Genomic DNA, 22,199 nt, shown 5'->3' with positions numbered 1-22,199 from the left:
ATCTCTGGTGGATATTTGAATTTTAAGTATGTGATAGTTGAATGGGATGACCTTTTCCCTCCTCTGAAAAGGATTTCATTTAGAGGATCTTCAAGAGTTAGAAGTGTTTTCAAAGTGGGGATGAGGAGCTGATGATCTTCTGAAATCTCCCATAGTCTGGAGTTCTAGGCCTCCACATGAAATGGACCCAGCTCATTACCACCAGGGCCTTTATCCTGCTGTGTTCTGAGCATACACTGGAGTCTTTCTTGCAAAAGTTCAACCACAGATATACTTCAAATAGGTTTTTCTATTGCACTCACTACTGGGACTGGTGTTTACTGAATAAAGCAACCAATTTAAAAGAAAAATAATTCATTCTCACAGCTAAGTCTATGTAACCCCAATAATAATAATAATAATTTGATTATTTTCACAGAATTATTTCCTGCTTCCCTGTGATATAAAACATGTAGTCCTTTACTACCATTTAAATAAGAATATGTAAGATGTTCATTCTTGATCAAGAATTATTTTCAGAATCAGTGATAATAGTAAGCATTGTTTGGAACAGGTTTTAGTTACAGAGCTTAAATCTAAGAATCAGCGTCAGATTGATCCATATTGGAAAAATTAAAGTGTCTTTTAGAGTATTTTCTTGCTTATTATAATATGTAAGCCTGAAAATAACTTTATGATATATTTTAAAATTTTGCTTGATATGAATAGGAATGTGATTTCTTTTTTAACCAGTATGTTTTTGGCATAACTAATCTTCTAAAAAAATCTTTTTTCAGGAGCCAAATTTAGAAAGTATGTGGGCCATTCTGCACACGTCACAAACGTCCGCTGGTCCCATGACTGTCAGTGGGTGTTAAGTACAGGAGGGGCTGACCACTCGGTTTTCCAGTGGAGATTTATTCCAGAAGGTGTCAGCAACGGCATGCTGGATACTGCTCCCCAGGGTAAAAGCCACTCATAACTTTTCCATGTCTGTTTATTTTTCAGTGAACTTTTCAAGGAATGTTCTAATGTCTGTTGCGGAGGTCAAGCGTTCAAAGCAATTTTGATAAAATTTATTCCTATAATAAATTTTTAATTTTTTTTTAAAAAAGAAAAGCTTTTGAGATTAATATAGGTCAGATCATTTCCTTCAAAGGATTTTGCTTACACCAAATACAAGTTGAAGACAATTTATGTGAAAAATTAACCTTTGAAGATAGCATAAAAGTGCACTTGGCCACCTCCTTGGTATGATTGTAATGAACGGTGTGCCTGCTCCATCAGGCTGCGGGCTGACAGGGTAATCTTGGAATGGAAGTCGTCACAGATTGGGTTCCAAGAATGTCTCACAATTTGGGGGCTCCTGTGTTCCAGTTCAGCAGCTGTGTCATATTTTTAGTTACATCTACTGTGATGTCCACACACTGAGTAGATGACCCAATGAACAACAATTTGAGAAAATGTGTTTATTGGGAAGGATTTTGCAGAGATTTTGACTATGGCAATTACCAGCACTTAGTGGCATGTTAAGCAGAAGAGGATCTTTATTAAAGTCAGCTGCTGAATTTCCTTTTGCTCCAGCTTTTCCTTTGGTAAAACTTGCCACTTTTACATTTTTAAAATCCAGGGATCCTACTGTCTAATAAAAGGAAACATGTTCTATCTGCTTGGGAGACTGTTTTCCCAGAAGTAGTTAAGGGCAGGCCAAAGTTAGCCAAATGATGAAAGTAGGAGGTGGTGTTTTCAGGAATCTGTATTAAATTAAAACTACGGTGCAAATATTTATTAACTAGGATAGAAGAAAGGAAAGATTTCCAGTAACATTTTTAGCTATTTAAAATCTCAAGATTTTGCTTGTTTATGGGTTATATTTCTGCAGAAGGTGGCACCGACTCCTACAGTGAAGAATCTGATTCAGATTTATCTGATGTGCCCGAGCTGGACTCTGATATTGAGCAAGAAACTCAAATCAATTATGATCGCCAGGTCAGTATGAAGGAGCAATAAAAAATGTGTAACCTGGAGCCTGGATCTCCTTAGATCTGGACATTGCTGAAAATGGCTGGGACTTACGTAGAAGAGAATGATGCCAAAAATAAGAAAAATTGACTACTTCTTGCCTTTAAATGCAATCTTAAAATAAAGCATTTGCCTTTTTAGATCATTAAAAACATTAAGTGGAAGGTAGTTGCAAAGTTCCAAAACTGAGCCCATAATAGTTGGGCTTTTTGCCCAGTGTCTTCCATCTAAAACTTATAAATTTATAAATATCTATGCATATATATATTGGGGGGGTGGCTATTGGGGATGGAACTCAGGGGCACTCAACCACTGAGCGACATCTCCAGCCCTCCCCCCCCCCTTTTTTTTGGTATTAAGAGTCAGGGTCTCACTGAGTTGCTTAGTGCCTAGTTGTTGCTGAGGCTGGCTTTGAACTTATGATCCTCCCCTCCTGAGCCGCTGGGATTACAGTTGTGTGCCACTGCACCCGGCTAAAACTTATAACTATTTTTTTCAGAACAAAGAAATACCAGCTCTTGGTGGCATGTTAAGCAGAAGATAATCTTTATTAAAGTCAGCAACTTGTTAAGCTACAAGTTTTTCATTTTCTTAGTAAATTGTGAAAGCTTGTATTTTCAGGATGAGTACCTGCAGGATAGTTTGCATGTAGCTATTATCCTCATTGGTCTCCTAACTCATGGCAACCATTGTCCATTTAATTAAAGTAAAAGCAAAATTACAACATGCATTCTCTCTCCAGTCAGATCATATCTCATAGGAAAGTTGGTCAATTGCCTGCAGTTTTCTTGGAAGTTGACATTTCATCACTGTTTAGCACTAAAGAGTGATTTTTAAAGAAAACGGTCTTTCAGAGGAATCTGGACACTCACCACCTTGTCATTGGTGATGACCATAGGGTTTGTTTTCTTTTCTGTCATTTTTAAAGGTATGTTAAGCAGATTCTATACATGAATGTGAACTGAATAAGATGTCAGATTTCAGTGTTGTCCAGATAGGCAGGTGGCAGCTACTGTGCACCTGAGAGGTTAGGGGATATGCCCACTCTTAGCATAAGAGTGCTGGGAGATGGTATTAGCCAAATTCTATTGTTACTTTGTGTGCATGAATGAATATGTAATAACAAATCACATCATTATGTACAACTATAATGCACCAATAAAAAATGTGGAAAGGTGGGGAAAAGGAATCCTGATCTAGGTTTCTCCCCAAAGCATATATTCTGTGCACTACTTGGTTTGCCTCTATATCAGCACTGGATTTACTGCTTTTCAAATGATTACACTTTTTCCTGCCTATAATCATCACTCACTGATTTCGTGTTTGAGAAATTGGATTAGTTCAAAGGTGGTCCAACTTACAGTTCGTGATTAGATCAGCTGGACTATGTATTGATGGATGCATTATGCAGTACCACCACTGAAGAGATGGATTTGAAGGGAAATGATTAATGTGGGACTATCAGGAAAACACTAAACAACATACCCTGACATCAAGGGTAATGAAATTTAAGCAAAGCGAATGTTAGATTTAGGGGGCAAAGCCATTTTGCTTAGATGGACAGTTTTTATTTAATGAAATGATGGTAGTTAAAAAACGAAAAGACATGATGGTATTGAAATGCATGCCCAGGACTTATGGATTCTCCCTGACGTCTTATCTGTCAGTGCTTTTACCTATTATTTGGTTTTATGCTCTCAGCATTCCTGAGTTATTCCTGAGAGCAGGGACTTTCATTCTGTTCTACAGATGGGAAATTGAGGCCCATAGAAGCTACAAGACTTGATCAAATAAGCAGCAGAAATACCCTAGGATTTAGTGCTAGGAAGTAAATAATTGACCTGGTAAAACATCATGATCCAGGATCTGGTCTGTCAGGATGTGTGAGGCCATGAAAGGAAGAGAATTCCAGAGGGCAATCCAAGGGGAAAAAATGACTCAAAAATGACCCATTTTGCAAATGTCAGAATCAAGAGATTTCTTACTTCAGAAGAAGTAAAAATATATTTTATTGAAAATTTATTTTGTTTACTAATATATCAACTTAGTATATTTTTTCTGGATATAATATACCTAAGAAAAATAATAACAAATAAGAGGGGAAGAAATTACTTAAAATTCCAGTCATTTGGAAAATATTTCATGTTATTTTGCTCATTAAGAGGAAATAGTATTCAATACTACGTCTTATGTTTTCAAAACCATTTATTGAAGCTTCAATCCATCCAACAATGTCAAGATGTTGATGTTTTGAAACTTGGAAAAGGCATCTTAGCGGAATGACTCTGTTGTACTTTTCAGGTTTACAAAGAAGATCTACCTCAGCTAAAGCAACAAAGTAAAGAGAAAAACCATGCAGTGCCCTTCCTCAAACGGGAGAAGGCTCCTGAGGACAGCTTGAAGCTCCAGTTCATACACGGGTGGGTGGCCTGCCATGGGCACCTATGCTCCTTCATTATCTCTGCCGAGCCTGTCATCAGCCTTACCTCCAAGATAAAGAGGTCCCTCTTTCTGGTGCTCTTGTCCCCAGTTTGCTCACAGACCTGGGGCTAATGTTTTAACTATGACCCTTTCCAGTTTCCTCAGTGCGCCAGGGCCATCACACTGTGGTGGTCATTAGGCTTAGTGTTCTTCCTGAAGATCTGTGGCAGCTGGTCACGGCCATCCCTGTTTCCTCTCTCCCCCAATCCCTTGCTCTGTTTTGCTGGCGTTAGCCTAGGACAGTAAATTCTCAAATATTGTTCTTACATATGCCTAAAATGATTTCAGATTTTGTAAAATTGTTTATGACTTTGCCCATTTGAAGTCTACCCCTGAAAGGTTTCAATGTAAGTTTAAATGGTGGAGAAAAATATTATATAAACATTCACATCAGTCATCTAAGTGAACCCAGAGGAACTTGAATGCCAAAATACTTCATGGACTTTTAAAATTAATAACAGGGGGAATAAACAATGCTTCTACCACAGAACACTTTATATCATTTATATTTCTACTGATACTCCTCTCTCCATTCTAACTCTCTCATAAATTTTACCTTAACATTTTTTTTGCTTGAGTCTTTTTAACTGTACCATGAGAAAAAAGCCTACATGTTCAACTAAAATTTTATTTCTTGTGACCATAACTCTGTGAAATACGTATCCACTGCCCCACATGGCTAGTGAGCACTTCAAATATAGCTAGTCCGAAATGAGATATGCTGTGTGGGTAAGACACCTATTTTAAAGGCTTAGGATGAAAAAAAGAAGGTATAATATCTCTTTAAAATGTTTTTATATCATATTTTAAATGGAAATGTGTTAGGTTAAAAATATGATCTTAAAATAAATTTCATTTTTAAAAATTTTGTGTGTATAATACTAGGGATTGAACTCAAGGGTACTTTACCACTTAACTACAATCCCAGCCCTTTTAATTTCATTTCTTTTTTTTTTTTTTTTTAATTTTGAGACAGGGTCTCTCACTAAATTGCTGAGGCTGGCCTCAAACTTGTGATCCTCCTGCCTCAGCCTTCTGAGTTTCAAGGATTGCAGGCATGTGCCACCACACCTGGATATTTTTATTATTTTTAATATGGCAACTAGAAAACTTGACTATGTGGCTTGCATTGTATTTCTATTAGACAATGCAGTTCTGTTACTTTTTTAGATTGAATTGTTATAATTATTAGTAAAAATGACCAAATGAATATAAATATATTACAAACTATGATAATTGTTAAGCACCGAAAACTTTATTAGATTTATTTCAATGAGATGAATTGTTTTCTATTCAGTTATCTGTGCATGTAGATTACTCATTGCTAGAATGTGGCAGAGTTTAGTGTTCACTCTATCCCCATGTTTTTTCTTTTTATAGATGTAAACACTGAGTTTATTCTCATAAATAAGTGAGAATGGGAGCTGGGGTTGTAGCTCAATGGTAGAGCACTTGCCTAGGATGTGGGAGGCACTGGGTTTGAGCCTCAGCACCATATAAAAATAAATAAATAAAGTTAACATGTCCATCTGTAACTAAAAAAAAATTTTTTTTAATAAGTGAGAATGGAAGTGATTTTATCATGGCAATGTTGTTCAGTTCTTTATAAATTCCTTCTGTATTATAGACCCCCCAAATCACTTTTTTTTTTTTGGTACCAGGGCTTGAACCCAGGGGCACTCAACCACTGAGCCACACCCCCAGCCCTATTTTGTATTTAGAGACAGGTTCTCACTGAGTTTCTTAGCACCTCACTTTTGCTGAAACTGTCTTTGAACTTGGGATCCTCCTCCCTCAGCCTCCTAAGCTGCTAGGATTGTGCACCACCAATGCCCGGCTCCAAAATCACATTTTGATTTTGATATATCACAAGAAATAGTGACCCATCAGCTAACAATTCACTTAAGTCTCTGATCAGTTTTGTTATAAAGCAAAAACACTGTAAATCACTTGACTTACAAAAAGGTCCCTTAGCAATAATTAAGAGTTTTCCCTAGTATATTGAATCGTCTGTTTTGGTGTCCCAGAAGGTTCTATGTCCCAGAGTAATACACCATGCTAAAATTCCACATGGAGGAGAGAAATGGCTTCCTGAAGTGGGAGGGAGGACATCGTGGAAGGAGAGATGGGGAGGAAAGGCCTGTGCCTAATAACCACACACCTGTTCTCAGATCAGTTTTAAGAAAGAGCATACACGGTAGCTGAGGATCCTGAAACAGGCTCTGTTAAAATGATCAGTGCCCATGTGCCTCCTAGAAAGTCATCCCAGGCCTTTAGGGATCCTTGTACCCCATTTGACATTTCTAGCCTATGGAGACACGTGGGGTTCCACTTGCATCGGTGTGTTTTGCCTCTGATAACTCCTACCCTGTTCAGTTTCTGTTCATTCAACCCTGTGCATGTCTTGGGCCTGTGCTTCAGTTACAGAGGCTACGACTGTAGAAACAATCTGTTCTACACACAAGCTGGGGAGGTGGTCTACCACATTGCTGCAGTTGCTGTCGTGTACAACAGGCAACAGCATTCCCAGAGGCTGTACCTGGGACATGATGATGATATTCTGAGCCTGACCATCCATCCGGTGAAGGACTATGTGGCCACTGGACAGGTAAGTATCTCTCCTCCAAGACTGAGGGCCTCACCCAAGAGAGAGGGCATTCATGTGAACATGAATCCAGTTTATATGTTAGAAATGCAAAAAAAAAAAAAAAAAAAACTTGGTAGAAGTAAACATGAGGCAGGAAGCTAAAGAATCAGTGAAACAGGATTGTTTCAGATGTAGTTCATATCTGGGGTGCATCCAAGGCTGAGATTGAGAGCATGAAGAGAGTCAAATCCCAGAAATGTCCATTTTTGAGACAGAAACATCCATAGCTTTAGTATTTTTTTATAAAGAGATTATAATCTCCTGGAGATATGAACCACTTGTCTCCATGCTGATTTGCTGCCCCTCCAGCTGCAAATTAGAGAAGCTCTGCTGTGAGTTAGTAAATCTTACAACTGATTGAGCATTACTTTGCCTTCTCACCGGCACTTATTTTCTTGTCTGTCTCACAAATGGATGAAGCTTGGCTCAGGGGTATTTAATAACTTACCTTTGAAAGTAAGAATCAGAGATTGGTTCTTGGCACTCACCTGCAAGGAGGTAGGACACTCAGTATTGCAACTGGTGAGAGGCAAAGAGGAAGCCAGCAGCCATTGCTGGGGGACAGGGACTGGACCTCCACAGACCAGTGTAGGAGTTCTCTGGGTTCTACTCAGTTATGTCTATGGCTTAACCTCGAGTTTTCTCTTTTGGAGTCATCAGATTCAACAGTCATGTGTCTCCCCGCCCCCCCACTCCCTGTACTGTGAGAAAAACTACTTTGCTATTATAATTTGCTCTGTTGTTGAACCTCGCATGATAAAAGCTTATAACCCTGCAAGGACAATCTATCTTAATGACACAGAGTCAAGCCATGAAACTTTCATTTCTCAGGGGCAGGGCCAGCCCTTCTAGAGGTGGGTGAAATCATTGAGAATGGGTAAAGAAATTCTTTTTTTTTTTTTTAAATATTTTTAGTTGTAGATGGACACAATACCTTTATTTTATTTATTTTTATGTGCTGCTGAGGACTGAGCCACAACCCCAGCCTGGTAAAGGAACTCTTTATAGTGCCCTGACAGCACCCAGGTGAATTTCTTGCCTGAGAAGTGGACTCCTCACTTGTGACATTGAGAAGGCAAGAGAGGGAAAAGTAGAAGTAACTGACAGAAAGCTCAAGTGGCTGGATGCAATGGTGCATGCCTGTAATTCCAGTATCTAGGAGCCTGAGGCAGGAGGATCACAGGTTCAAGGCTAGCCTCAGAAACTTAGCAAGAACCCACCTCAAAATAAAAAGGACTAGGGATATAGCTCAGTGATAGAGTGCCTCTGAGTTCAAAAAGATGGGGAAAAAAGTACAACTGGACATTTGAAGTGGGGTCCTGAAAGTCCCTTAACTTGGAGCCACACACCAGGACAGGCTTTGTTGGAACCCAACTTGGTGCCATGACAAGCCTTAGATGCTTCAGTTTCCTCATCTGGAAAATAATGGGGTGGACCAAATTATTTCCAAAGTCTTCCCACTTTTTAAATAACATGCATTTCTTTTCTAAGCAGTACTTGACTCTAAGGAACCAAATTGTATTTCATAAATTGTTTATAACACTCATCCTGTTGTTTAAGGTTGGAAGAGATGCTGCTATTCATGTGTGGGACACACAGACTCTAAAATGTTTGTCACTATTGAAAGGACAACATCAGAGAGGAGTGTGTGCGCTCGATTTTTCAGGTGAGCACCAGTTTTTCATTAGAGCCATTGACAGATGAGCCTACATTTAATTTTATTTTCAAGTACTTGGTTGAGTTCTGATGTAATGAGGTATGCTCTCGGTGTGTCAACTACACAGTCTGAGGCTGGGAGTCATATTGTGAATACCTCACCCAAAAATGTGGCCTTTAGATTACACATCCTTTCCTTGTCTTCCGAATTTCCTCTCCCAAGTCATTACCCAGAGCTCACACTGAGTTCTGTGTTTGCTTGAGCAATTTGAAATCCAGAGCAGCTGTTGCCGTTGGAAGTCTTAGTTGCAAATGTCTGGCAGTGACTCAGAACATCAATTTCATCTCCAGATAAGTGGGAGCGTGTTGTTTCTGTCTTGAAATATAAAGAACCAGAAGGGAGGCTGCAAATCCTCTGCAGAGGAGCACTTTATAATATTAGTATTTTAGAAATAAATTTCATGTTGAAAATGAGAACTAAAGCTTTTCTCTCCTCGATTTAAAATTTGAACACAGTATTTATAAAAATACTAATTGACGAATGCAATTTCTTTTATTCAAGTGGGATTTATAAAAGCCCTTTTACAGTCATTAAAAAAAATAAGTTTGCAAAAGGAAAAAGACAGAAAAACAATTAACTTGCTTCTTGTGTCCCCAAAGAGAAAAAAGAGAGATGATGCCAATATGCAATGTAAGTGTTTTTTACACTAGAATTCAAGATTGAGGATCTATCATGAAAGATGTTAGTACATACACATTTTTAATCATTTCAATTGTAGGGATTAGTAGGAAAGAAATCCTAAACCATCTGTGTAAAACTGAGTTTTCCAAATACCATCCAGGTGTTTACATTTGGAAGCGATGCTGCTATTCAATTTGTGCATGGTTAGTCTGTCTCTAAATCCCATGGCTCTACAACCTCTTTCCCCTGGTAGGTCCCTCCCTCTCTGTTCCCCTTGAGCCAGTCCTTGCCTCCTCTCGTCTGCCCATAGTAATGCCATAGGCTTGGATTCCATCCCTGCTTATTCTGGAAGCATATTTACCGCTGCTGCCATCGACTCCCCAGGTTGGAAGTGCTTGGCTTTTCCTGATCTGGCCTCAACCTTCTCCTGCAACATTTTCACCCACTCACCCGTTCATGCTCCTGCACATTCACCTTGCTGCAGAACCTCCATTCACTCCAGTCCTCCTCCTACCTCTCATCAGGGCTTTCCCATATGTCCATTCAAGTCCCACCATCATTTAAGACCAACTGAATGTTTTCTCCTACATCCTCCAAGGCAGAAATAACCTGTCCCTCCTTCTGTAAACTGTAGTTCATTGTTGTCATTGCTTTGGTAGCACCTGTCAGAATCTGTGTAGTACTGCCCTCCTTTGCCTTGCACACACAGTAAGCTAACAGGGGTGGCAGAGCCCTCTGTATTTTCCCACCACACATATTGCAGTATTATAGACATAGAAACCATTCCAAAAATGCTGTAAATGAATGAACAAATGAGATCTTGCTTAATGAGCTTTGCCTTACCTCTCACTGTTACTTCTAGAACTTCACATTGTAAACCATGTTGAATGACAAATATTTGCATTCCCTGACCAGTGCCACACAGGCGGTATTTTGTTTTGGTAACATGCATGTTCTTACGTCCTGCAAACTACTCAACAAATCTGAGTTGTTATGTCATTGTTAGGAGTTATTCACTACCTTCTATGGCTATTAAGTTAGTAAAATCAAGGCTCAATAGTTTGTGCCTACACTGGTGGGTACATGATAGAAGGAGTTAGGAGTATGGAGGTAGAAAGAGCTGCCCAACCATGCCTACCTACAAGCTTAATGCAAGGGTGACACCTTTGATAAACAGTGAATACAAAGTCCTTTGAAAGTTTTGATGGACATGCAATTTTAAAGTAGGTGTGCCTTGTATCATTGATAAGGCAGTAAAATCTAAAAAGAAACTATAATTTTTGTTTGTATGTGACTCTATCCCAAAGATGAATGAATTCCCTCTGCTTTCCCACACCCCAGCCCAAATCTTATTCTTCAATGGCTGAACTACCTTCTTCCTAAAATTGATTTTTCTATTGGCTACATAGGTATATGTAAGTATACTTCAGAAGAGTAGTGAGGTACCCACTAAAGTACCAAAATTAAATAAAACTAACAAACTGGGTCGTGGCACACACCTGTAATCCCTGCGACTATGGAGGCTGAGGCAGGAGGATTGCATGTTTGAGGCCAGTCTCTGCAAATTAGCAAGACCCTGTCTCAAAAAATAAAAAGAACTGGGGATGTAGCTCAGTGGCAAAATGCCCCTCGATTCAATCCCCAGAATCAAAAACAAATAACAGCCAGGCACGGTGGCACATGCCTGTAATCCCAGCAGCTTGGGAGGCTGAGGCAAGAGGATCGAGAGTTCAAAGCCAGCCTCAGCAATAGCGAGGTGCTAAGTAACTCAGTGAGACCCTGTCTCTAAATAAAATACAAAATAGGGCTGGGGATGTGGCTCAGTGTCTGAGTGTCTTCTAGTTCAATCCCCAGTACCCAATAAATAAATAAATACACAAGTAAATTAAAAAACCTAATGTTAACAGGATGATGAAAATCCAGTATATCCATGTTTTGGTGACATTGGAAATTGACTCAGTATTTCTAGCAAACAATTTGTCAGTGTTTAATAAGAACTATAATTTACAGTGTCAAGTATGCAAACTGTATTTCTTGCATATTTTTATGTATCAAGTAAAAGAATAAACTGAACTCAAAATAGCATCCATCACTGATTTTATATGAAAATGTGTGTGTTAAGATATAGAGTAGCAAATTTTGAATAAAATAAATAGAATATAATCATTAGACTATTTCTTCTATAGAATTGATTAGTGTTCTGGGTTTTATATTTAGAGGACTCAAAAGAACTCAGAGTTCCAATGTCTTTAGATAAAAGGATGAGCAGAGTCTTGATTGAAGACATTAATTATGAGATGAATTGATAGTGATGAGCTGGTACCCCAGTAGCCTGCCTCTGCATTTTAGGGAGCTCACCCCTCTCCTGGGCCTATTAGTTTTAGAGAAGAAAGAGCAAGAGATTGAGTTTAGAAATCCCTCCCTCAGAAGGCCACCTTTCAATTGATTGTCTGGGTAAGGAAACCAAATACCCCAGGAAGAGAGAGAGAAGCTGATTCTCTCCCTGCTAGTATCGTGAGCAAAAAAGAAATTCTTAGATGTGAAATATTTCTTTATAAGAGGAGCTTTTCAGACTTAATAAGAAAGTCTATTTTCCAGATAACAATCACTAGGGAAAAGCCCATTTATTCAGCAAATATATTATTTTTGATCATGAAGAATTACGTTTTTGTTTTAGTGGTTAAGAATGATGTTCATACATCAATGGTAGAAAGGAATCTAGTTGGTGGTTTTGGAAAGCAACTAATATGAAGGACTATTCAGGAAAGCTTCCACCCAGGTCTGTTGTGTGTGATTCGTCACCATGAATGATTACTGATAGTTGATGGATCCTTGAGTTCCTATGGCAAGACTTGAAAGAGTCGCGGTCTCTTTGGTTTAATTTTTCTATTAATAGCATTTTGTGTTACAACAATGTAACTTTAGACTTAGATCTCTTAGCCAAGACTGGAGATGGCGAGTTTGGTGGCATGCCCTGGCTGACAGTCAACAGTGGCAGATCCAGAGCTAGAACCCAGGTCTCCTGGCTCTCAGTCCAGCATGATATCCAACAGACCCAGGTTTGTCAGCTGGCAAGAGGTATGCAGAGAATTCTCTATTCTTGGTCCCTGGGACTTCTCCTGCCCCTGCCTTCCACCAGAGCATTGGGTGAGCTTACTTATTTCGCCGCTTCACATCCCCACCAGAAGGTGTCTCCAGCTGTCCTTTCCATCCTCAAGGTTAAATGTGGAGGAGTACCAGGATGCACAGATACTACCACTGGTACAGTCCCCTTGCCCAGTGAAAAGAGACCCCTGTTCTGGAACAACCCTAAATCACACACTGATCTAAAGTAGGAACAGGGGCAACTCTACCTCCCTTGTGGAAACTGATAGAAAGTGGGTAGATAAGTCCAAATCACAAGAGACTGTTTAGATTTGCCTGTTTAACCACGTAAACGAGGCACCCACAGAACGCTCATTGGTTATCTGGCTGGTAGCCCATCTGTGTGCCTCAGTAGCCCTGCAGCCACCTGTCTTTTATGAGTCATCTCCTTTTGGGGGTCTCACAGAGACCTGCTAATAGTACTTTGCCTTTTGTTAGAGAAATAAATTGTCCTGGAAATATAAAGCAGACAAATGATGTGAAAACAAGACAACAAATAAACATTTACACAAAAGAATTTAGTCTATTCTTGGCCACTTTTCCAAAGCAAACAAAAGACATTTTAACCAAACATCCCTTGCAATATGATCCATAATTCTGGATTACATGGACAGGAGTGAATGTATATTAACTAGCTCACTTAATGGAGCAGCTTTTTTAACTCTTGGATTTATTATCATTTTCTAAGGAAAGGGGAATCCATCTTTATTTTTGTGCTAATGGTAGCAAAAGTGCTTCTCCATAAATAGAAGACATATTAAAATTCAGCCACATAAATATTTTCTAGCCTGAATATCATATGTGTATATATATATATATATATATATTAAAACATTTATGGACTAATACTAATTTCCATAAGAGCACATCTAAGACTAACCTGATTTCATTGTGTTCAGTTATAGAAACCTGTGCATTTTTTATGAGCTCAGAATAGGAGGACCAACTTGTAATTGTCTGAATAAAAAATTTCTTTCTAATTTGCCCTTTACTGTTGACATTAAGTGCCTTAGAATTATTTCTGGACTATGTCACAACCATCCATAATTAATACATACTGTGACTAGAAATATTTGAGAGGACATTACTTAGACTCTAAAAATATGGGCAAAAATTAAAAAAAAATAGCTGGTCAGGGAACAATAGATATTCAAAGCTAAGGTCAAGCCTCTGCAGGGGAAATGAAAACCAAGAAGAACATAAAAAGGTAAACAATCATATTCCAAACTCTGTGGCATGCAGAAATAGTTTACGCCTGCAGAATACAAGAACAAGTTACCATTTCTGAAGAGAGGTGTGGCTATTGAGGTACTTCTGGGATGGTACCATTTCTCCTGTTGCTACCTCCAATCAGGATACTCTTGTGGGAAGTCAAGGTGGTATAACTGAGGATAAGCTAATTGAGCCTGGTAGAAATTCTAAAAATCTCCCCCCTGCTGTTCACACATTCGCTTACTGTTTAGTCTTCTTCATAATAAAATCTAAAAAACTTGGTGTGAATATACTTTGTATACAACCAGAGATATGAAAAATTGTGCTCTATATGTGTAATAAGAATTGTAATGCATTCTGCTCTCATATATAAATTTCTAAAATTAATTTTTAAAACTGTCTTTTTAAATATGCAAATGTTTGTATCTCATGAACGGCATATAATATAGCTCCATGGTTTTGAAAAGACAGCCTGAGAGCTGGAGACATAGCTCAGTGGTAGAGTTTTTGCCTATCATGCACAAGGTCCTGTGTTCAATCCCCAGCAACACCACACACACACACACACACACACACACACAGCCTAAAGTATAAAATTAATGAATATAAAAAAAGACATTGAATATTTGTTCAGTGTTTTTGGAAGGATGATAATTAAAACAAAGTTTTTATAGCTATATAAGGTGGCACATTTCCGTACCACCTTTGGGCATATCCTGTATTTGTCATCGTCCTCATTAGTGTCACCAGCACTGTGAGCAGTCACTGAAAATCAGTTCAGTGTGACAATTATGAAGGAAGCCTGATACAATTACCATGAGCCTTAAAACATCTTATGGTCTAAAAAGGGAGAAAGAAAATGACAAAAATAAAATCACCAAACACAGGGGCACACTAACAGAAACATAATCAGGCCATACCAAGAGATAAGGAAAAAGTAATAGTGTTGGTAGGGAATGGGCTGTCATTACCAGTTCTTCTCCCATATGCATGAAGAGTTTTTTACCCAATTTAAAGTCTGATAACATTTAAGCATAAGCACTTATTATGATCAGTTGTTTACAGTAATCACCTGATAGCTATTTAGTCCTGTAGGAAAGTATTAATGTCTTTATCTCATACTCTTGCCTAGGAGTTTGAAAGGGTTGACCTAACCCTTAAATCCTTGCCTAGTCCTTAGTTGAAGTTTGGGGAGGATCTGGTTTAGGCAATTTCTTCTGTTCCCTTATTCTCCTCCTTCCTCCAAGCAAGGAGGAGCAGCTCCCCATTCCATTTGGTTAGCGGAGGGTCACTGGCATAAATAGGGGCGCTCAAAAGGTGGGCATTGGTTGGCACTTGAGGTAGGGTTGCCAGATTTAGCCAATAAAAATACAGGAGGCACAATTAAATTTCAAACAGACAACAAATAGTTTTTTAATATAAGCATGTTCCAGGCAATATAAGTTTAAATATACAATACGATGTAAATACTGCATGGGACATACTTATACTAAGAAACTATTCATTATGTATCTGAGATTCCAATTTTACAAAGCTTCCTTTATTTTGCCTGGCAAACCTAATTTGGAATGTACCCCAGGTCTGCTGTTGAAACTAACATTGAGTGGACCAGTAGGCTCAGGAGAAGCAGTTTATCACATATTTGATTTGTAACCCTAATGGCTGGTATGTCGAGACAAGACCCTGATAAACTGATGCAAAGCGAGCTGGATCACTCATCTCCTAGCAACCACACAGCTGGGTTGGGGGGAATGTTAACCTTGAGATGCTTTTCCTTTGAATCTAGCCTTGCAGCGAGGCAACAAATAAATGGCTATTGATTGTACCTCTTCTTCTGTCTTGAAAGAAAAAAGAAAATTAATTGTTTTTACTTCAAATTTAATTTTACATTCACTGTGTTTAAATTTTTTTTGAAAATAGCCTGTGTCCAAGTTCTAGTAAATCATTGATAATATTGAAATACTTAATAAGGAAAAATGTTCATGACATAATAGATGAGAAAAGATTAGATTATGGGTGCACTGTGATCCTGGTTTTACTTTTTCAAAGCACATTTATGTATAGAAAAAGAGTGGTAATATATATATCAAATGTAGTCCTAGAAATTGGGAAGGTATTAGCATTCTCTTTATCCGTATTTTCTAAGTGTCCTGTGATAAGTGTATTACATTTGAAATAGGAAAAATAAGAAATTAAGACTTTTTATTGTAAAATCATCTTTTAAAGGAAACTTAGAAGCTAAATTTAGTTTCTATAACACTCTTGCTTTAGAGGATTAAACCAAAGTCAATTTTTTTAGAGTTGAAAATAGACCAAGAGTGACAAAGCCAAATGTCTCTTCCAGGGAATGTCAGGAAACCTGTCAGTCACTAAACAGACAAGTGTTTTTGTTACTTACCTGAGAAGCTCTGCCATAGCTCTGTGTCTCAGATTGAAAGTGGAATCAGCAATGGACTTCAATAACCAGTTATGATGCATTAGAAAGTTCGACTATTACTGGTCATGCGTTTCATCCTCTAAGGTCCCTTCGGATAAGATATTTCTAATGTATTTGAGCTTAAAGAATTTAAAGTCAATTTTTTGTTCCTCTTTACAGTATGTAAAATGTTTTGATTTATCCTGGAAGAAGCAAGTCACTTGACATTTGTGTTGTTTTCACACAGCTGATGGAAAATGCCTGGTGTCGGTTGGTTTAGACGATTTTCACAGTATTGTATTTTGGGACTGGAAAAGGGGAGAAAAGATAGCTACCACAAGGTAAGAAGCTGCCCTGATCTAATGGTCTCCCGCTGACATCACACTTCAGTAACAGTTGATAGTTTTCATTTTCTGGTAAGATTTCATCTTCTCAGATGAAATTCACCTAGCAAGCTTAACACCCGAGCGAAAACATTGCTGTTTCATGGTGCCAACCCTGACGCAGAGCAGTTAATGTTTGTAGTGGGGAACTGGAAAATTCTGAAATGCTTTCCAGAGAGCTCTTATCACTTGCAGTTTTTAGTAATTTTTGTGTTATCTCTATCAAAGCTTTTTACCAGCAGCAGAAAAGCAGCTTTTCTTGCCTTGGCCCTTCTTTTTCCTCTCTGTCTTAGCATCTGTGAAGGATTGTCAATGTCACTGGAGTCAGAAGCACCATTTGTCAAGAGGCTGGGGCCTGCTGGAGAGGAGGCCCCGTCGTGCGCATCTGCCACACGCTTTCCAAGCAGGCAAATTGTTTCCCTAATCTCCCCATCTTATAAATAGACTCTTCAAAACCAACTGCTGTTTATAGACCACCTGTCCTCCCTTACCCCGGCCTCCCTCCCTGCTGAATCAGCACGAAGTCCGAACATTACTTTCCACCCTACTTTCATGTAGCTCAGCCATGTGCCCAGCCCTGGTCAGAGGTCAGAATAGTTGGCAGCAGAGGCCTAGCAATACAACTTGTTGTCCAGGCACAGAGTCATACCTCCCGACGCCCTTCCTTCTATTACTAACGTCCTGTCTTGCAGAATAAAAGCATTTCTAAGTTAATGGTCTTGAAGCCCCAAGTATTCACTTTTCAAATGAATACTATCCTAGACAATGTTAGATGATAGGAGGGGGAAATTTTTTTTGGCAATTCAGTTTAATGAATGAAGATCTGCAGGTTGCTGGAAACTGAGCAGATGGAGCCCTGAGGACTCCAGCTGACCTTCTTGGGAGAAAAAGAAAAGCTTTTCTGATGACTGCTATCGGGATGGAATTCTTGGCAGCAATGGTGGTTCATAAATCTGCCCACCAAAGTGGTTTCTCTGTCTTTCTTTCTAGAATCTCTCACTGTTGTACATTCCTCTCTGGATTTCAGGTTCAGCTCCTAATCAGAACTTCCTTTTCCTCTTAGAATACCAAATGATGCATTTTAATTTAATATTATTGGAAACACACTATCTGCATTTATAGATAATCTTAGGAAAAATACATGTCTGCATTTCAAAAGCAACAAATGCAATTTTTCCTGCTAGAAAACACTCTGTGAGTGGCTCATCAGTTATATGCCAGACACATTAATAGAAATAGAAGAAATAAATATTTCTTTTTTTAATATATTTTTTTAGTTGTAGATGGATGGATATAATACCTTTATCTTTATGTGGTGCTGAGGATAGAACCCAGTACCTCACATGTGCTAGGCAAGCAATCTACCACTGAGCTATAACACCGGCCCAGAAATAGAAGAAATATTTCTTAACATTAAAAAGCATTATCATATGCTTGGTGTGAAGTATCATGTCTATGTAATTAACATACAGAGACTTAACATTGTATGTTAATAACAGAATTTATATTTGGAGGGCTGGGGATGTGGCTCAAGCGGTAGCGCGCTCGCCTGGCATGCGTACGGCCCAGGTTCGATCCTCAGCACCACATACAAAGATGTTGTGTCCGCCAAAAACTAAACAAATAAAATTTAAAAAAAAAAAGAATTTATATTTGGAGTTGTTCCCAAGCCTTATGACCCATTCCAAAAACAGGAAACCTGCAGCATTGCCCTCAGAGAACATTCTTGTAATTATGGCATTAGCCAGTGCTCTTTCCCAGGAGAAATGTCAAGGATTGCTAAAGTTCTGTAAGAGCACTAGATTACAAAATAATTAATAAATAATGTACACAAACACCTATTCGTGTAATATTAACAATAATATCTAAATAAGTATGTAAATAACCAACCAGAGAAATAAGTAAAAATTCTGTTTATGGCATTAACTTGGTATGCCAAACTAGATAGAAAAATTTTTTAAAAGAAAGCATATATCATATACTTGGGTAGAATATCATTTCTATAAGCTTTAAAGAACTGACAGAAGTAATGCTGTTGTGAAATGGTCCCTTCCTGACTTTGGGAATCCTCTTAGCTTTGAGAGGGCCAATTTATACTTAGAGAAAGGCTGACTCCGACACCCCTTTTTGCGCTCTGTGTCTTGGTCACTGCCAGCCTTACCTCCAGCCAGGCTTAACTACAAACCTGCTTCTGGCAGGCTGTATTGTTCCAGCATGACATTGTTCTACAGTAGTGCCACCACCCAGGATGTGAGCCATCCATGGCTGAGATGGTACTGCAGGCAGTGCTGCTGGGGCCCAGGGCACACACAGTTCTGCCCTTTTATGAGTAACCCCATGTTGGTGAAAATGTTTATATGAATCTACTCTTTATCAGCTCAGAGAAAATTGAAATTGGCGGATAGAGATCTTGAGATCTCCATGAGATTGACCCAATCTCTTTGAACATTAGCTCTGTGTCTTTGCTAATTTTCATTAGTGATTTCCAGTATCTCCATTACAAATGGAGTTTTTAGTCTTTTTTTTTTCCTTTTAAAAGTTGTTTGCTTTATAGTCAAGTATACAAGTAGCCCATTCAGAAACCAAGGCCAGTCTCTTCCAAGCAATAGTTAAATAACCTAATGTCAGTGGCCATCATGGCAGAATCATGAGAATATTAATGAGGCTCCTCTGTGCTCCTTTATTTGGATTTACTTTCTCTGGTAACATGACTAGGGGGGCCATGACTAATTATTTTTGACATGCTTTGCCCCAGAACTTTGAACGTGAGGGATCTTAGACAAAAGTATACAATTATTGAACTGCTAAACAATAATACTTAGAATGTCCATCTCCAATGGTGTTGGTATGAGAAAGCTTAGGGACAGAATGTGGGCCCACAGACAGCAGTGCTACACCAGAACTCTTCTGAGTGAGGGATCCTTGAAATAAAAGTGCTTACAGAGCTAGTACAGATGCTAACCAGACACAGGACCAGATCCTCGAACAAGACTAACAGATAGCTCTAAGTCCAGTGAACATTTTTCTAAGAACATTTTTATAATGAAAATTTGGGGAAAGAAAGCACAAGTTGCTTACATTGAACCTCTATTGGCTCTCGATGAGGTGGGAGGGTGTGGATGACAGCAAGCAGGAAACGCTTTGGGATAGGATAGGACATAAGGAAAAGCCATTGTTGCAGTGGCACCTAGAGGCTCGTGATGGGATTCAAGGTAATGTTTTAACTTATATTCGAGAATGAGAAATTGTCTTTGTTGTTTTGGTCCCTTAGCTGTTAGCCAGCTCATCTCTCCCATCTGTCCTCCCCTCCATCCTCCCAGCTCTTGTAATTAAATTTAGGACATCTCAATTTTTTTTTCCCTCTGATCAGCAGAACTTCAGAGTAAGCCTTTTCTATATTTGTTTCATTGGCTTAATCTATTTTTAGGTGCCTGACCTTACATACATTTAATGGATATGGTAGAGCCTTCTGCATAGTTTATCGGCACTTTAAAAATGCCTTTTAGAAGCGCACACCTTCCATTCATAACCCTTTCATTTGCATGGATGCTCAGTGCTGTGTGTGATTTTGTTTTCTGTCTTTCCATGAAAGTCATCCATGAAGAGAAGACTGAATGTTTGACTTATCTCCAAAACAGATTTAAAACGTGCATTTTAAAAATGTACATCTCTTCTTTAAAATAACATGTTCTCTGTTTTCAAAATAAAACATAATCATTAGAGAAAACTGAGAAAGCACAGAAAGTCACCAAGAAGAAAATGAGAATTGTCCACAATACCCATACACAGCCATGGTCAACATTTTAGCATGTATTTTTTTCTCATTTTTTTTTAAGTTGTAGATGGACATAATACCTTTATCTTATTTGCTTTTATGTGGTCCTGAAGATCGAACCCAGTGCCTCACACATGCTAGGCAAGCCCTCCACCACTGAGCTACACCCACAGCCATTTTAGCATGTATTCTTAATAGATATGCTTCTAGTATTCAGATTTATTCATGTGTGGGCTCTGTAACTGGCTTTTTTCACATACTAGTATATCATCTTGCTATCTTCTATGTTACATGGTTATTTTATTTTCTAAATCATTTAATATCTGTTTTGGATGGGGTATAAATCAAACATTCCTTCAGTCTTCCCATTATGGACCGCCTTCATGGAAAAGATAGAATCTTGCACAGCACTCTCTATGCCAATGAAAGGGTTACAAATGGAAGTTGTGGAACCCAAGCTACGTAGCACGGCCTTGACTACCAGAAGAGGTTCATTCCTTCCCCTCTGTCCTGTACTTGCTGAGAGGGTGTATGTGGCCCAGCATGGTAGTTACTTATGACTCAGGCATGAGGAATTGTCTGGTAGCAGGGCAGCAATAACAGTGTTCTACATTCTTAAGTTTACATGTCTACATAGCTCTAAGTTTGGGACTGAAACTGCATTTTTTCTTATACAATCATAAGCCACTTCTCTGCAAATCTAATAAGCATCTGAAGGAAAAATAACAAGAACCCAATCAGTGTTCTTTATTTAGAACATTTGCTAAACATTTATGTGCTATCATTTGCCAGTTTAGAACTTTAGTCACAACCAAAACAACATTGGTGTTTCTATGACAATGAGAAATTACGTAAAACTAAAAAGTTTACCTCAAAGATTTTTCTGAATGTTCACATTTGTATAGACACAAGCAAACAAAATTTTGGTTTATTTTTTTTTCCTGTAGGAAATGTAATTTGTCATATTTGCTTTTAGTTTTCATTTGGGGTCTCCCTAGCTTCTTTCCAAAATATGTATTAATGATTTAGAGTTTGTGGGGATTTTCTGCCAATCAAGAAATCTTTGGATGTTTAAAGTCTTTAGGTTATCTGGTGCATTGCTCCTCTTTTATCTAAATCTTTTTTCTCTATGTCCTAATTATTCCTGATACATCTGGTGTTGTATAATGGCTCTAATTTCCATCTCAACTTTTAACTCTGAAAGAGAGAAAGGGAGAGAGCCCCCAAATACATCCATCTCTTCTCCCCACCTTTCACTGTAGGGCTCACATCCTTGTAGCCATAATGGGTCAGAAAATGCTGATTTTTTTTTCTTCCAGCTTTTTATTATGGAAATTTTCAAAGTTATACAAAATGGAAATAACAATAAAGAATTCCCTTATGTTCATTGCCCAACTGCAATAATTATCAGCATCCTGCAAATTGTGCCCATCTCTCCCTCGTTAGTTTTTCTTTTCTTTTTTTTTCCCCCAAGAATATTTTAAATTTAAAGTATCATGTCATTTGGTCTCTACATATTTCCCTAGGCGTTTCTGACAAAAAAAGGTACATTTTTACAAATCACCATGCCATTATCACAACTAACTACAGCAGCAGTCATTTATTTCTTTCATCTATTCCCCAATTCATAATCAGACATTTCTGATTGCTTCAAAAGTGAGAATTGGTTTGTTGGAATAAGCATCTAAACCAGGCCCTGGTGTTACATTTGGTGGTTGTATCACTTCTCTTTTACTCTGTAGCATACCACATCCATTTTTTTCCCTGTCCTATTTGTACTGAGGAAGTGGGTTGTTTGACCT

The 22,199-nt window shown here is 38.4% G+C and overlaps 1 protein-coding gene across 3 annotated transcripts in view; it reads left to right on the top strand.

Moving 5' to 3' along the window:
* Eml6 (EMAP like 6) overlaps positions 1-22,199 on the top strand; it is a 267,072-nt gene that overhangs the window by 162,339 nt on the left and 82,534 nt on the right. For all 3 annotated transcript variants that reach the window (XR_006847095.2, XM_046423963.2, XM_046423967.2), the window contains exons 11-16: positions 777-944; positions 1,862-1,968; positions 4,303-4,421; positions 6,904-7,090; positions 8,690-8,795; positions 16,487-16,580. Coding sequence is in view for 2 of the 3 variants with exons in the window: in XM_046423963.2 (XP_046279919.1) it covers positions 777-944; positions 1,862-1,968; positions 4,303-4,421; positions 6,904-7,090; positions 8,690-8,795; positions 16,487-16,580 (781 nt within the window). In the remaining variant the exon portion in view is untranslated. The remainder of the gene's footprint in view (positions 1-776; positions 945-1,861; positions 1,969-4,302; positions 4,422-6,903; positions 7,091-8,689; positions 8,796-16,486; positions 16,581-22,199) is intronic.

This window comes from Marmota monax, unplaced genomic scaffold (genome assembly GCF_021218885.2).
Source record: "Marmota monax isolate L192 unplaced genomic scaffold, Marmota_monax_Labrador192_F-V1.1 WCK01_AAM20220418_F8-fsc00015, whole genome shotgun sequence".
NCBI lineage: Eukaryota > Metazoa > Chordata > Mammalia > Rodentia > Sciuridae > Marmota > Marmota monax.
This window is presented reverse-complemented; position numbering and strand designations above follow the sequence as displayed.